This window comes from Aphis gossypii, chromosome 2, assembly GCF_020184175.1.
Source record: "Aphis gossypii isolate Hap1 chromosome 2, ASM2018417v2, whole genome shotgun sequence".
NCBI classification, from domain to species: domain Eukaryota; kingdom Metazoa; phylum Arthropoda; class Insecta; order Hemiptera; family Aphididae; genus Aphis; species Aphis gossypii.
Genome location: NC_065531.1, coordinates 75,883,298 through 75,897,705, shown reverse-complemented (window position 1 = coordinate 75,897,705; position 14,408 = coordinate 75,883,298). Strand labels below are relative to the sequence as shown.

Sequence of the window (14,408 nt, the reverse complement as noted above, 5' to 3'; positions counted from 1 at the left end):
CCTTCGTGTTATACGCGGCACGGTTGCTTGCTTGCGGTCTTTGTTGTCGGAAAAATTTCACTAAGTCGTATTATAATCGCGGTCCACGTCGTTTTCGATTAATTCGGAAACGTACGTATTTCGCACCTGTTGCCATATGTATATATATATATATATATATATACAGTCTATACAGCCGAGTTGACAATAATTAAAACTTATATAACACTATAATATTATATAGTGTACACTGCACTCAGCCTCCCAGTTCGCCAAGTATAATATTTACATATATTATTACGTTCACGACTTGCCAAATTTAATATCGCCGTTTGTTAGTACAAATATTTGCACACATCTCGCGAGCCCACCGTGCACGCACACGTAGATAGTACATACTATAGAATACTATATAAACTGTATTATATTGTATTATATATATAATATTACATTGACACGTGTCACGAGTTTGTTGCGGTCTTATTATATTACTTAGACCCCACCGCTGGTCGTATACTCGTATAGTGTCTACCTTCGCGATACCCTTCGTCTCGGCGTTATAATATAATATACCTACCTACCTCGGTTTTCCGCCATCGTACTTTGTTTTTGACTTCAAATATTAAACATTTCGGTTTAGTCTATAACCTCACGCTAGTGCACCGGCTATAATAATATAACATAATACCGCGTATATATTATTACCGAGGATCGTGGTTAAACGCGATCGCCAATAGAGGTTAGGTCGGTCTTTTATTATTCCGCGTTCTTAATAATTAATAACGCGCTTCTGTGTAGTAAAGGTTCCTATACGCCGCATACGCGAGGTATAAGGCTATTATTACTAATATTGCTTATTATATTATGTTATCTAATTTGATATTTAGTCACCCGATGACGTAGAACAGCCATTTAGCAGATAATTAAGGCAGTGTTAAAATAATTAAATCTTCGTCAGTTTTGTTCAATATTTAGTTACAGATTTTTTTATAATATGTAATAAAAGTACCTAGGTACTCGAAATTTGACCAGAGGGAAGTATTGAATGACAATTCTTTTAAATTAAATTAAAATATCCGAGTATAATTATCTTATATTGGCAAAAATTCCTTTCTTTAAATTATAATACCAAATTAACCAGATCATTATTAGTCTATGTTGTTTTTAAACAATAAAAATAATTATCGATTAGCTTAAAATATTTTCATAAAAATTATCTACTTATGCAAAAAAAACATAGGTAAATTAATCTTTAAAACATGTTTTATACAAATTTAATAATCATAAGATATATTTACGAATTTACGATTAAAAACGATTTTAATTTATCTCAACGGCTTTATTAATAAATCCTACATACAGCACCTATAGTGAAATTTAAAATTAAACAATTAAGTTCTTTCAGCTTTAAAATTAATCCTTCAAGAGAATTATGTAAAAATCAAACTACGAATTTTAAACATTAATTATGAATTCCTATGAAATAATGAAACATATAATAATTTTTACAAATTCCATAACCTTTTACATTTTTTAACAAACATTTCCTAGAATAATATTAATAAGTACTTACTAATAAAATGATAAACAATAGCAAAATACTGTTTATATAGTAGTTAGTAGTTACTCTAATTTTGCTTGAATGATTTTAACTTTATTAATGAATGATTAAATTTACGTATATACTAACTTGTATAAGCTTTTATCACTACCATGAACAATTTCGGTCAGTTCAGTCACCTGTGAATAGAAGTTATTTTCGGCTATGGTAAAAATCAATAACCAATAACTGACTCCAAAACACCTTGTGACTCAGGAAATCAGTCAAGATAAGTTTACAGATTTTTTTATAAATTCATTTATTAAAAAACAGTTATCGAGCAAATTATTGAATGGAAATATTGTATTAAATAAATTAACATTTCCTGATAGATACTTACAATTCGGTGATACACGATTGCGCTAGTCTATAAAATAGCTATTACACTTCTATCATTTTTCCAATAAATTATTTAAAAATACAATCGGACTTGGTTAATTCGAATTCAAAGTTAAAATTTTGAGTTAACCAAGTCTGGTTGTATTAATACATTAAATTATAAACATTTTTCATAATTTTTTTACTATTTTAAAAATTTTCCTTTCCCCATTTTACAGGCCTAGTAAGGCCTACCTTAGTTAAGGTTAGGTATATGTTTACTGCAACTTTTAACTTTAACTTCGTTTTAACCAAGTTCAACTGTATTTTCAAATAGTATATTAGAAAATTATTAAAACGGCAATAGGTATCTATATCATAGGCTCAAGCGCAATCGTGTTGTGTTTTTCGTATGTAAAAATGTAAAACAAACGTAATCGTGTTACACCCAATAATTCTGTATTATCATTTATCATACTAATGTACCTATACTTACTTATATTTGTAAGGGGTGTAGTGTTAATAAATAAGTACATTTGTATGATAAATTATAATACAGAATTATTTTATTTAATCCCTCGGCGAATCTTTTTGTACTAATCTAGTTTAAATTTGTTCAGCCCCTCAAGTTAAAACATAGAAATGTTGTCTATATACAGCATTTTAACCAGTGATAGAACTTCTGTGTGATTTTATATCTATCAACTAAAAATCTCTGAAACATTGCAATAGTATTAAGTACCTATTTTAAGATTTTTAAGATTTTTAGATTAGATTTAGAACAACTAATGTAAGTACTTAATTTTATGAAACATTTCGTAGATAGGTATACATTTTTTTTACACTATTTTATTTTTTAAATTTATTCGATATTTTTTCCTTGTGAAATACAAAATCTAGTCACCTCCTTTGGATACGTCTCTGTATTAGAGCATAGTAACTTGAGTATTGTTATTTATGACATCATGATTTAGCTATACGAGTTTGAAGTGTTTATTTTAAATCCTAAATCTGTAGAATTTGCAACGATATTATGTATACATTTTTACGAATTTAAAAACAGTTGTTGGCATTAAAAAATAATTTTTCATTAACATTCTCTATATTATATTCAAACTAAACGTGAATTTTACTGCTTTGAAGCAGTCGTCGTTTTATAAATGTTCAGTTGGTAAATACTCTTGGATGAAGTATTTACAAACAGCCGATAAATGGTAAATAAATACGTAGGTGTAGGCATTGTTAATCGCCCGTTTTTAATGACATCCTGAAAGAGTAAGCCATCACGGACCGTGGTCCTTTCGGATTTGTTTTTCAAATGCACCGATTTATACATATATATATATATATATATTTATTTATAGCATTTGAATACATAAAAACTCTCCCTGCTTTACGGTTTTACATTTTACTGTACTCCTATCCGCTGTTGTCGTATAATACAATATATTATAGTAGGTACATCAGTGTATCTCGAAACGGCGAAACGGCATTCGCTAATTGTTATCGAATTATACGGCCAATGAACAATATTATTGTCCATCGCACAGATTAGACGATTTCTCGTGGATTATTATTATCATTATTCGTAATAGATAACAATATTATAATATCGTTTATTCCTAACACGCGGTTAACCATAATGTTATACAGATGATGATTTTCGAGCAAGTGTCCTGTCACACCGCGTGTACAACAACGGAGCTGCCAGTTCTTCGTCGCCGGCGTCCGAGTCGAGAAGCGTTTGCAACTACTCGGCCAGGGAACTGCAACTGATACTGCAAGAAGTGCGGTACATCACCGATCACATGCGAAAGCAACAGGACGACCAAGAAGTGATCAACGATTGGAAATACGCAGCGATGGTGGTGGACAGGTTCTGTTTGATAGTGTTCACTTTTTTCACACTAGTCGCTACCGTTGCCGTAATGTATTCGGCGCCTCACATAATCGTTGAATGACTTAGACATTGTGTTCACTTCCTGGATGTCCGTACGGTAGTCACGATTTTGTTAAATATTTATTTCAGAGAGTACGAGTTGTTTTGAAATATAATATTAAAAGTTTTTTTTATAATACCGCTAAAAAATCGACGAAGAGCTTAGAAAAAAAATTTCAACGATACACAACGCATTTACAGGGTGTTAAAAAGATCCCGGGCTAAGAATGAGTCCTTCTAAATAATTAAATTACAGTGTTTTAATTTTAATCATCCAAAGTACACCCTGTTTTTACTTTGAATATTATTTAGATTTTTTTTTTCCTTTTTGAGTACAATAACTTTAAACGACATAGTTATGAAAAAAAATTATTTATTTATTTGATCATTTTATAATAATTAACAATTTAATCAAAATGGTTATTATTCTTTTCATTATTATTTGGTACTGTAAAAATTATCACTACTGCCCACAATATTTTTAAGTTATATAACTTAAATATAATTTTAAATTATGAGTATTTTGAATATCTACAATTATTATTATAAATAATTGTCGTTCATAATATTATATATTATGCGAGGGTTAAAGTATACAAATGTTATATTAGGTCCTTTAACAAATTTATTTGCCTAATGCCTAGATGAATTCTTCTATATATTTATAAGTTTTTATGGTGAATTATTTTTAACACTCGCAATTCTAATATTTAAAAATCCGTAACGTATTATTTTTTTAGAAAATTGTTTGATACTAATGGTTGGTGGATATTAACAGCGATACACGATCTCGGGTAATTTTATAATACCCAAAAAGTTATAATATATACTAAACTAACCATTAATTTTATTTTAAATATTAAGTAGGTTTAAAAATTAGCCTGTGTCTATATTTAGTATTTACCTATTATATAATATAACCTTCACCACTATACTATATTTAAATCCAAAGTAGAATATCTTAAGATTTGTTAATCATGTGAATTGGTCTTTCCAGCATTATTTTCACCACAATAAAAACAATGTCAAAAAGATTTTTATTTCACATTGATCTAATTAATATTATTAATGATTATTTTGAATACGAGTAAGTTATAAATTAGTTTTTTACATTTTAAAATCGTCAAAGTATTAAGTAATAACGTATCTTAAAATATTAATTAAATAATAAAGGTAATAAGTATGAAGCTATTATTTTGTATACTCAAATACAGTTTGTGAGAAACATGGAAAATAAAAAAATAGGTAATAACAACTATCCGTAAATAAAACGTTTTGATAATTATTTTAAGGGAAATTACACCAAATCGTTAGCTCCTTAATATAGGCAATGTTTAGAGGGGGCCATTAAAGGATTGAAAACCGAAATATATTATATTAAACCCAAATTATTGATATTACGTCATGTTACATCAGATTAGAAATGTTTTTGGATACGCATGAATGTAAAGAAAAAACTCTAATACCAACATCTCATTTCAAAATTGTTTCATTATAAAACAACCACTACGTCTTGTAGTATTTTGTTGATAAAGTAATATGGTGGTGAATTACATTTGTTCAATATATTAACCTATATTAAAAAAAAAAAAAAAAAAAAAAATATTTTTAAGTATAATGTTTTATGGGAAAGTAAAATGTTGTTGTTTCAATAAGTTAGTGAAGACTTCCAAGCTTTTTAATTAATATAGAAAAATAAATTTTAATAATATTTATTTAATTTTTATAATAATAGTTTTTTTAAGTGTTATTATTTTATTACGAATAATAAAATATAAATAATCAATATTATTCACCTACCAGCTATATCGTTAATGAGCTTGTTTAAAAGATTATAAAGTATATTTCATCGTTACCACAATCATTTAAGTTTATATTATTTATTAAGTATTTTAACCCTATCAGATCTTAAGTTAATATATTCATTGATTATAATTTTCATTAATAGTGAATATGAAAATATATATATTGGTATTTCAAATGTTTTTCTATTGGTATTGAAATAATCACACTTAATAGTATCGCTAAATTATTGAATATTGTATAAAGTAAAGATAAACATTATAAAATATTGATTCATAACTTTATTGAATTGGGATTAACTGGATAAAAATGTGTTCAATTTTTTTTATATATATGTCATTCATCACCAAATGTTTTACTGTTAAATTTATTTTACTTAGGCATTTATGATTACTTTTCAATAGAATTCAAAAACTAATAAAACACCTTACTATTAAATAATTTTCATAGAACTTATCAGTTATGATTAATTAAACATTAAAATTAAAATGTTTCATTCAATTTGTATTTACACTGTGATACATTTTAAATTAAATTTAAACAATAATATATATTAAATGTCATTAACTATACTAATTTGATTAAAACGTATAACAGAATAATTTTTTTTAACTGAATACTTGATAACACTTCAAATAGAAACGTTATTATTAACAAAACAAAAAAAAACTATAATTATTTTAAAGATAATTATTAAATAAATACCCACGATAGTAATAATATAATTTTTGTTTTTAAATATTACTTATAATTTTTTTTTTTTTTTGTTATTGTTTATAACCATTATATTCTCATTACAGTTTACTTTTTTTCTTGGTATTTTAGATCTTACAGGTACTTGATTATGTTAAAATATTAGGAATATTGTAAATAGAACGACAGGTATTTTTGGTGTTGACCAGTTGTCATCAACGGCTGTTATCGGGATTTTAAAAATGTACCAGTTACTCTCTATCAAATATACCAATAATTTCCCTCACATGTTAAAATATATATGTCATAGGCCATGTGGAAAATTTGTTTTTTTGCGAAAAGACTAGGCCCGTTTGCAAATTACTTATTATTTTTCTGAACAGCCTGCTGTTTTTCAAGCTCATTGAATAGAGACTAACAGCAGTTGGTCCTTTTAAGAACTACAATCATTTTATGCAATAACCATTTTAATTATTTTATTTTAAAGGTTTATAATAGCACATGATGCTTTTCATATGTAAACAGAACTATATATTATAGTATTATAGGTACCTACATATTTTTTTTCGTCTACAACTTTGCAAATATTATATTTTAAGTGTCTAATTGTCCACGATCTACTATTGGTAAAATAAATTAAAATAATTAAAATGGTTAAAACCATAAAATGATTGTAGTTATTAAAAGACCTAACTACTGTTAGTGTGTATGCAATGAGTCTGAAAAACAGCAGTCTGATTGGAAAAATAATAAGTAGTTCGCAGACGAGCTAGCTCGTAGCAAAGATCCTAGTATTTTTGCAAAAAAACTAATTTTCCAAAAGGCCTACGACATATGTACACGATTACAATATAATGCACCCAGTAAAATAAGGGAGGTAAATATACAAATCGATATTTATAAAAAAAAAGTGGTGTTCACACAAAGTCCATGTTTTTCACGTGGAAATTTGTATGTCACCTGTTCCCATGTCGGAATACAGTTTACTCTCGATTTATCCGTTGTCTTCTGCGGAATCATTTACATATATATTTGTATACAATATATATATATATATATCTACTTGGTACAAAGCGAAGATTTTACCAGAACACTTAACTTTAAGTTACGACAATTATTATATTAGGCTTTATCGCAAAACGAGTATTATAATCATTTATTATATCTTTATTAGTATTTTTATGGTTGTTAGAAATTATTATATGATAAAATATTACGATGTATATAATGTCTTTGTTGAGTGCATTTTAGTAAACGAAAATCCCTGATGCTGTTAACATCATGGAAAATATTACGCAAATGTATATCGAAAAAGGCAACATTTTGTTAGTTTTAAATAATTACACTTTGTATAAGATCGCATTACACAAGTGGATATGAAATGGCGATTTACATTAAAGTTATTTCAAAGCTTTTTATGAGTAAAGACAACATTGTACTTTTAAAATCGATTATCGAATGCAAACATTCGCCGCGTAAAAATTTAACAAGAGTAACTATTTTTAATACTATTTAGCGGAAAGCTGTGGATGATATTTCTAAATGAACATTCAAATTAATAAGTGAAAAAGTTCAATCAAATGTCATGGATGTAACATTAAACAATTTAATTTATTATTTTTATACTAACCTCCCCTATTTTAAGGGCTGTATATTATAACCGTGTATATATTAATACGTGAGGACAACTGGTACATACAATTGGCGGAAACTGGTACATTTTTCTCTAAGTGGTTTGAGGGGAATTAGTATAAAAAAATGTATTTTGTGGGGCAACTAGTACATTCCCGGAATTTTATTATAACTATAATTTCAGTTTTTAATTGATAACACAGGATTGAATTCCCTATTATCATAAATTTCCGATTTAGAGCAACTGGACATAAGCAATTATAGGGTACCTACTACCTATTTTAATAGAATATATTATTAGAATTACAGTGAAACCTCAATAACTTGAATCGGTCGGGGGTGAAAAATAATTCTAGTTATCGAAAATTCGACTTATAGAGGTTCGATTTATCTAGGTTCCACTGTATATGGTTTTTTATAAATACCATCAATTTTCAAGATACTAAATACTCTACAAAAACCCAATATTTTTATAATATTGGATTTTTATCGTTTATTAATTGACCACATTAACATTTTATAGAATTTCAAAATATTTTAAATTTTAGTTCATAATATAAAAATAATACTTCACTATGTAATTTCAAATTTGTTTTTATTTTGAAAATTATTTTAATAATTCAGCAAAATTGCTCAAAATATTTATAATCTTATTGATGATTTTGTCAATGAGTTATGAATATTCGTTGTCTATTTTTTGTTTTACAACTAAACTAAAAATCCTTTTAAACATAGAAATGTATTGACAAATCATTCGTCAATTATGATTATTTATTATTTTAAAAATATCCGTAATAATTATAATAGTTTTCCCCAAACTAACAATGGACAGAACGAAATCGATGATAATTACTCGTAATATATAAGTAGTTATTACACATATTATTTTTAATTCTTATTTTATTAAAACAATTATTATCAATTATTTTTTAATCAAATCGTATTAAAAATTGACATACAATCATTTGTAATAACATATTGAAACATAAATTGCCTACAATAATATTTCATTAAGTAATTTGACTTGGAGTTAGATTTTTTTTCTCTTAAAACTATTTAAGGTAGGTTTGTAAAATTACAAATGTATTGAAAATAACTAGTGATGGGATTATTGATTTTAAATACTTATGTAACCGTTTTTCGAATAATTTGTTATAAGCAAAAAAATTATTTAACAATTTATATTATTACCGATTGATTTTAGTACTAATGGCATTCAAATTCAATGAGTAATTACAAATAATAACGTATTTCATTACTATGTTGAAATGTGAACCATTGCAAAACACCAAATAAAATTGTACTCCTAATTTTCTTTATCAAAACTATGCATAAAAGTAAATTTTATTATTTTTAAATATAATTTAATTTTTTTAAATTTTTGTTAAGTATAGATAAATAAAAAAAATATTACTATACTATATTACTAAATCTAAAGCATTTACTGACACATAACATTTTATTCGTAAGCCATAATAAATATATCCATTTAACAATATTTTAATCTATCCTTGTTCGTCCCAAAGGAGTACAAAAATTCAAAAATGCCAAAATAACCCGATTGACCATCAGTTATAAATACTAAATCATGAATTAGTACAAACACTTTAATATATTTTTTAAAATTTACCTATCCAAAAACAAAATCCTTCAAAAACACCATTTAGAATAATACATTAAAATATAATTAAAAACAGTGTAAAAGTTCCATGCTTTAACAGCGAAAAATTCGGCTCTAAGTAAAATGTGTATCTAAATGATTATTATTGTTAATATTCATAGTTAAAATTGATTTAATAAAAATCAATTATTTGTAGGTACTTAAATTAAGTATATGTGCAAAAATAATTTTAGTTTCTGACAAATTTACTAGTGATTTTTGTAAAATAGTTTTACATTAAAATAAGTTAAGAAAATAACGAGAATCCTTAAAAATATGACTTTTAAAAATTAATAATAAAAAATTAATGATATTAAATTATTGATTAATTAGATTGTGACTTCAATAATTGTAGGTTAAAATTTATAAGCTAAGTAATTAATTATTTTAGAAAACCTAGCGAATTGGTTTGAGATAACTGTTCTTTGTTTAAATTTGTTGCTCATAAAACATGGAAAACATAACACCGTAATAGGTGTGTAAAATAAAAACAAAATATTTAATAACAACTGTGTACAAAGAATAATTAAGAAGTAAATCGTTAAACATGTTTTTATATATATTAAAAAAAATGATGTGTATAAATAAAAAAAAGATAATTTTAAACAATAATATTTATATATCTAAAGCCTCAAAAAGAGAGGTTGTTATTTCTTGAGTATGTTTTTTTATTTATATTGTATGTACTAAAATAATAATATTGTATACTATTATTATGTAACATGACTATAACCAGTTAAAATACATTATGACATGTAGACAATGTTACAACGTTTTACATTTATTTATTTCTGTTCGTACCTTATTCTGTCCATTATGTCAACTAACAGTTCCTGTTAGGTTAAATCTAAGCTCAGCTAAATATGAGTATTCTTTTTCTCCACACAGAACAACCATCTAAATTTCTCAAATATATTATCATTTATCATGATTAACTTTAAAGAGAACAAGGTGATAATAATATTTTTAGTATTAGTTTCGGCGTATTCTAATTTGCGCCTAGTCATGGAGTGGCAGACGACTCCTTATAATTACATAATATATAAGTACAACGATTTCATTTCTAAAATAAATCAACAAAACCCTAGCAATTTTAGTTATATATACCGGTCGTCAATATATTATACCAACGTAATTAAAAATAGTATTAAGACACGGTACTGCGGTAATGAATAAAAAAAATCATCATCACGATGCAGTGAATTGTATCTGAATAAAGAATAATTATAGGTAAGCTGAAACTTGCCTATGAAAATAAATTTATTTTAATAGAGATAAATATCAGATGAGTTTAGTTATTTTAATTATGATTAATGGTGGTGTAAAAAAAAAAGTACGTACTTAAAATTATCAAATGTGTGGATAGGCTATTTTTGCCTACTGAAAAACTGTATGGCCACATTGAAAATCGAACTTCAATACGACCATGCATACCTATTCAACCATAAAATGATTAAAAAGGGCCGCATTGCCCGAAATGCATGTAAATATTGTAAATACGGGCGTAGGACGTCTGCAAATCTAAGTTTTCAAATGGGACTATAATGCCTAAATGGCAAATATTAAAACGGACAGGAGACCGTCTGATTTTTCTTAAAAATAAAATTAATATTGCCAAGAAATTGTACAAAAACATTGTTTATCAAAAATATCCATCGTGTTAAATATTTAATACTATTTAGCAGCCTAATTTCAAAACGTAATCATTTATAATTGTAAAAACATTTGTAATCGTTGATCAACATATCGATGGAACTACGGTATAAACCATCTAATCGTTAACCCAGACTAATCGACCTCAAATAGATGATATATTATACATGAGTATCAGCTGATCTTGTATGAAATTTCCCTTGATAAATTATCTGACCTTTTTAAACTACATTCAATGTAAACTGCGCAGTTTTTAACACAGTTATTTAGGTTGTATAGACGAAGTATAAATTACAGGTCTAAAATTGTAACTATTCATAATAATTATTTTACATAACCAAAGTCGACCCTTTACAAACAAACAAATATTAATTTTTCATGTGCCGAAAAACCCTGTGTAAGACCCTATTTAAAATGCAAAATTTAAAAAATTGACTGCAAAATGCATATCCACTGGTACAAAATTACCTATGCACAAAATTTAAAAATTATAAGACTTTGTTGTGGTTTACTTACATACATACACACAAACACTGTCTTATATTAATTTAGATAGGTAGTAATATTATTTTTTTTAACGTTTTCACGCTAAACGAAGAAATTCTAATCACTATTATTTTTAATAGTTTTATCATTAAAGGTAAGTACTCCTATATTAATTAATTATTTTTAAACTATTTTAAATTTGTATTTTTAAATATAAATTAGTGGCACAAGGAGAATTTATAACACAAAAAACAAAGGTAATTTCTAAGGAATAGACATTGAACTTGGAGCATATCCTGTCGGATCCTCACCAAGATACCATTTAACCAAATTGTTTAGTTTTACACTTTCACCTGTGTCATTAATAAACACGATATTAAGAATAAAATGGTTGTAAGCTGTCAACTTTGTAAAAATAATAAAAAATTTTAGAATTTCTGTTAAATGTTTTAAAACCGATTTCTTACAATTTACAAAGAAATAAAAATGCATTAACACTAAAAAAAATGTAAACAATTCAACATTCAAATGATAATATTTTCGGTGACATAAGTTACGTCATATATTATTTATTTAAATAGGTACTTTTATATCCTTTGTTGATCTTGTTATCTTTGAAACTGAAGTAACATCAACATTAATGATAATAAATCATCGAGATGCGTAGAAGTTTAGCGAACCGGAATCCCAAGAGACATGGCATGTACATAAGTATTATTTACGCGAAGTCGTAAACTTCTATACACCTGCATAGGACTATGCTTAAGTAACTTCCCTCGCATTATAATATTATACACGAAAACAGATGAATTGAACGCTAGATTGCGTGAGCTTTATTTGTACATCACATTACCTATTATGTTTGTCATGATCAGTTACGTCTGTAGTACGTTAATAAAAACGATCTCCCGAAAATCGTTTAAAAATTTAAAACCCGTTGTTCTACTTATATAATGTATTTATTTATATGCATTCAGTAGAAACAAAAATAAATACTTGAAATTTTGATACCTAAATATAACTGTTAGATACTTTTAAAAATCTTTTATTGTTATTTAAATTTACAATAAATTTTAAGTTTATCAGTACCTAACTGAATATTATAGGTTACTGAATCTTGCTTTATAACAGTAATTATATAGGCTTATACGATAGAGACCTTATTTATACCACATATTCCGTACCCTAAAGTATTAAATGATGGTTTTGTATTATTATATTGTTAAATAACAATGCAACAGATTGAAAATAATTTAAAATTAAAATTGAAACTAATCAAAATGTATTTATTTAATTATATTAATATAAATTAGAACTTTTGAATTTTTTTTTATAATATGTCTTTATTTTCATACTATAAGATTGTTTTGTATCAATACTCCTGTGTCAAAAACAAACTTCTTGTATCATTGCATCAGTACTATTTACTAACATTAAATACATGAGAAAACATTATACCTATCGAGAATAAAAATTAACCTTATTTGCTCTATTGCTTGTACAATGTAGGTACACATTAACTGTGCGTGAATTGTTAATGTTTCTACTTTAGCCAATAAATAAACAAATAATACGATAAGTATACATCGAATACCCACTTCTGTTATCCCAACGATTTCTTAAATCTAAAACAAATTCTAATGGTTTTTATTTTTCTTAAAAAATCATTTCTCATCGTTGACAATATTAAAATAATTTTGTACACATTTCAATATTTAATCAAACTAATTTTTTATTATAAAATTACCTTTTTCAGAAAGATAATAAACATTTTTTTCAGACAAATGAACCAGTTAACGTTAACAACTGTCATATACTTTCATAGTTTCATGACATCGGCATTATCTAAATAAATAATAAACCAAATTTTATTTATCTACATAGTTAAAAATAATATATATCTGATGAATTCTTAAAAAAAAACTGTAATCTTAAAAAAAATTATCTACTCAACTTTTACGGTAGCTACACGTTTGTTTATTGTTTGACTTTTTTATTTTCGATTTTTCAATTTATAACACAGCGGTTACCACCGACAAAAACGTCGAAACACTTTCTATTCCGATAGACCTATATTCGACATTTAGATGTAATAGGTCGGAATTAAAAAAATACATATTAATATAATAATATATATTAATCATGCATCATCAATAATTACTTTGTTATTGATGGATCATATCATACCTACACGCGCCTTATAAATTATATACCATAATAACAACTTATACAGATTATTTAATTTTAAATTTTTAGTGAAAAAAACAATCGCAGGCACCTCGACCAACCGTTGCTCTCTTTATCTTGATAAAACACTTGCAGCAGTCTCGTTTACTGTTTTGAAATCGTCATTAAATTTGACTCACCATTTTCATTCATTTCGTCGATCGTGTCCGATACAGGTAAAATTATTATCATGACAGATACGAGAAAAAATAGCAACGAATAGTTATTATTTGGCTTATAAATTCACGAATAACACAACTGCAATATTTTGCATGCGTTCAAATTATTTTTGTATCGATACTATTATGTTTATAATACATACGTAGTCTGTCTTGTTGTTTGTACAATTTTTCAAGCTTGCAGATTTCGTATTTGCGTCCAGTGGGACTATGTATAGGAAATAGGAACATTAATATTAA

General features: G+C 26.2%; 1 protein-coding gene across 4 annotated transcripts in view; it reads left to right on the top strand.

The window, feature by feature from the left end:
• LOC114132690 (acetylcholine receptor subunit alpha-type acr-16-like) overlaps positions 1-6,752 on the top strand; it is a 198,802-nt gene extending 192,050 nt beyond the window's left edge. For all 4 annotated transcript variants that reach the window (XM_050200973.1, XM_027998223.2, XM_050200974.1 and 1 more), the window contains one exon: positions 3,551-6,752. In XM_050200973.1, coding sequence (XP_050056930.1) covers positions 3,551-3,858 — 308 coding nt within the window. In that variant the 3' untranslated portion in view covers positions 3,859-6,752. The remainder of the gene's footprint in view (positions 1-3,550) is intronic.
• Positions 6,753-14,408: the final 7,656 nt, after the last annotated feature.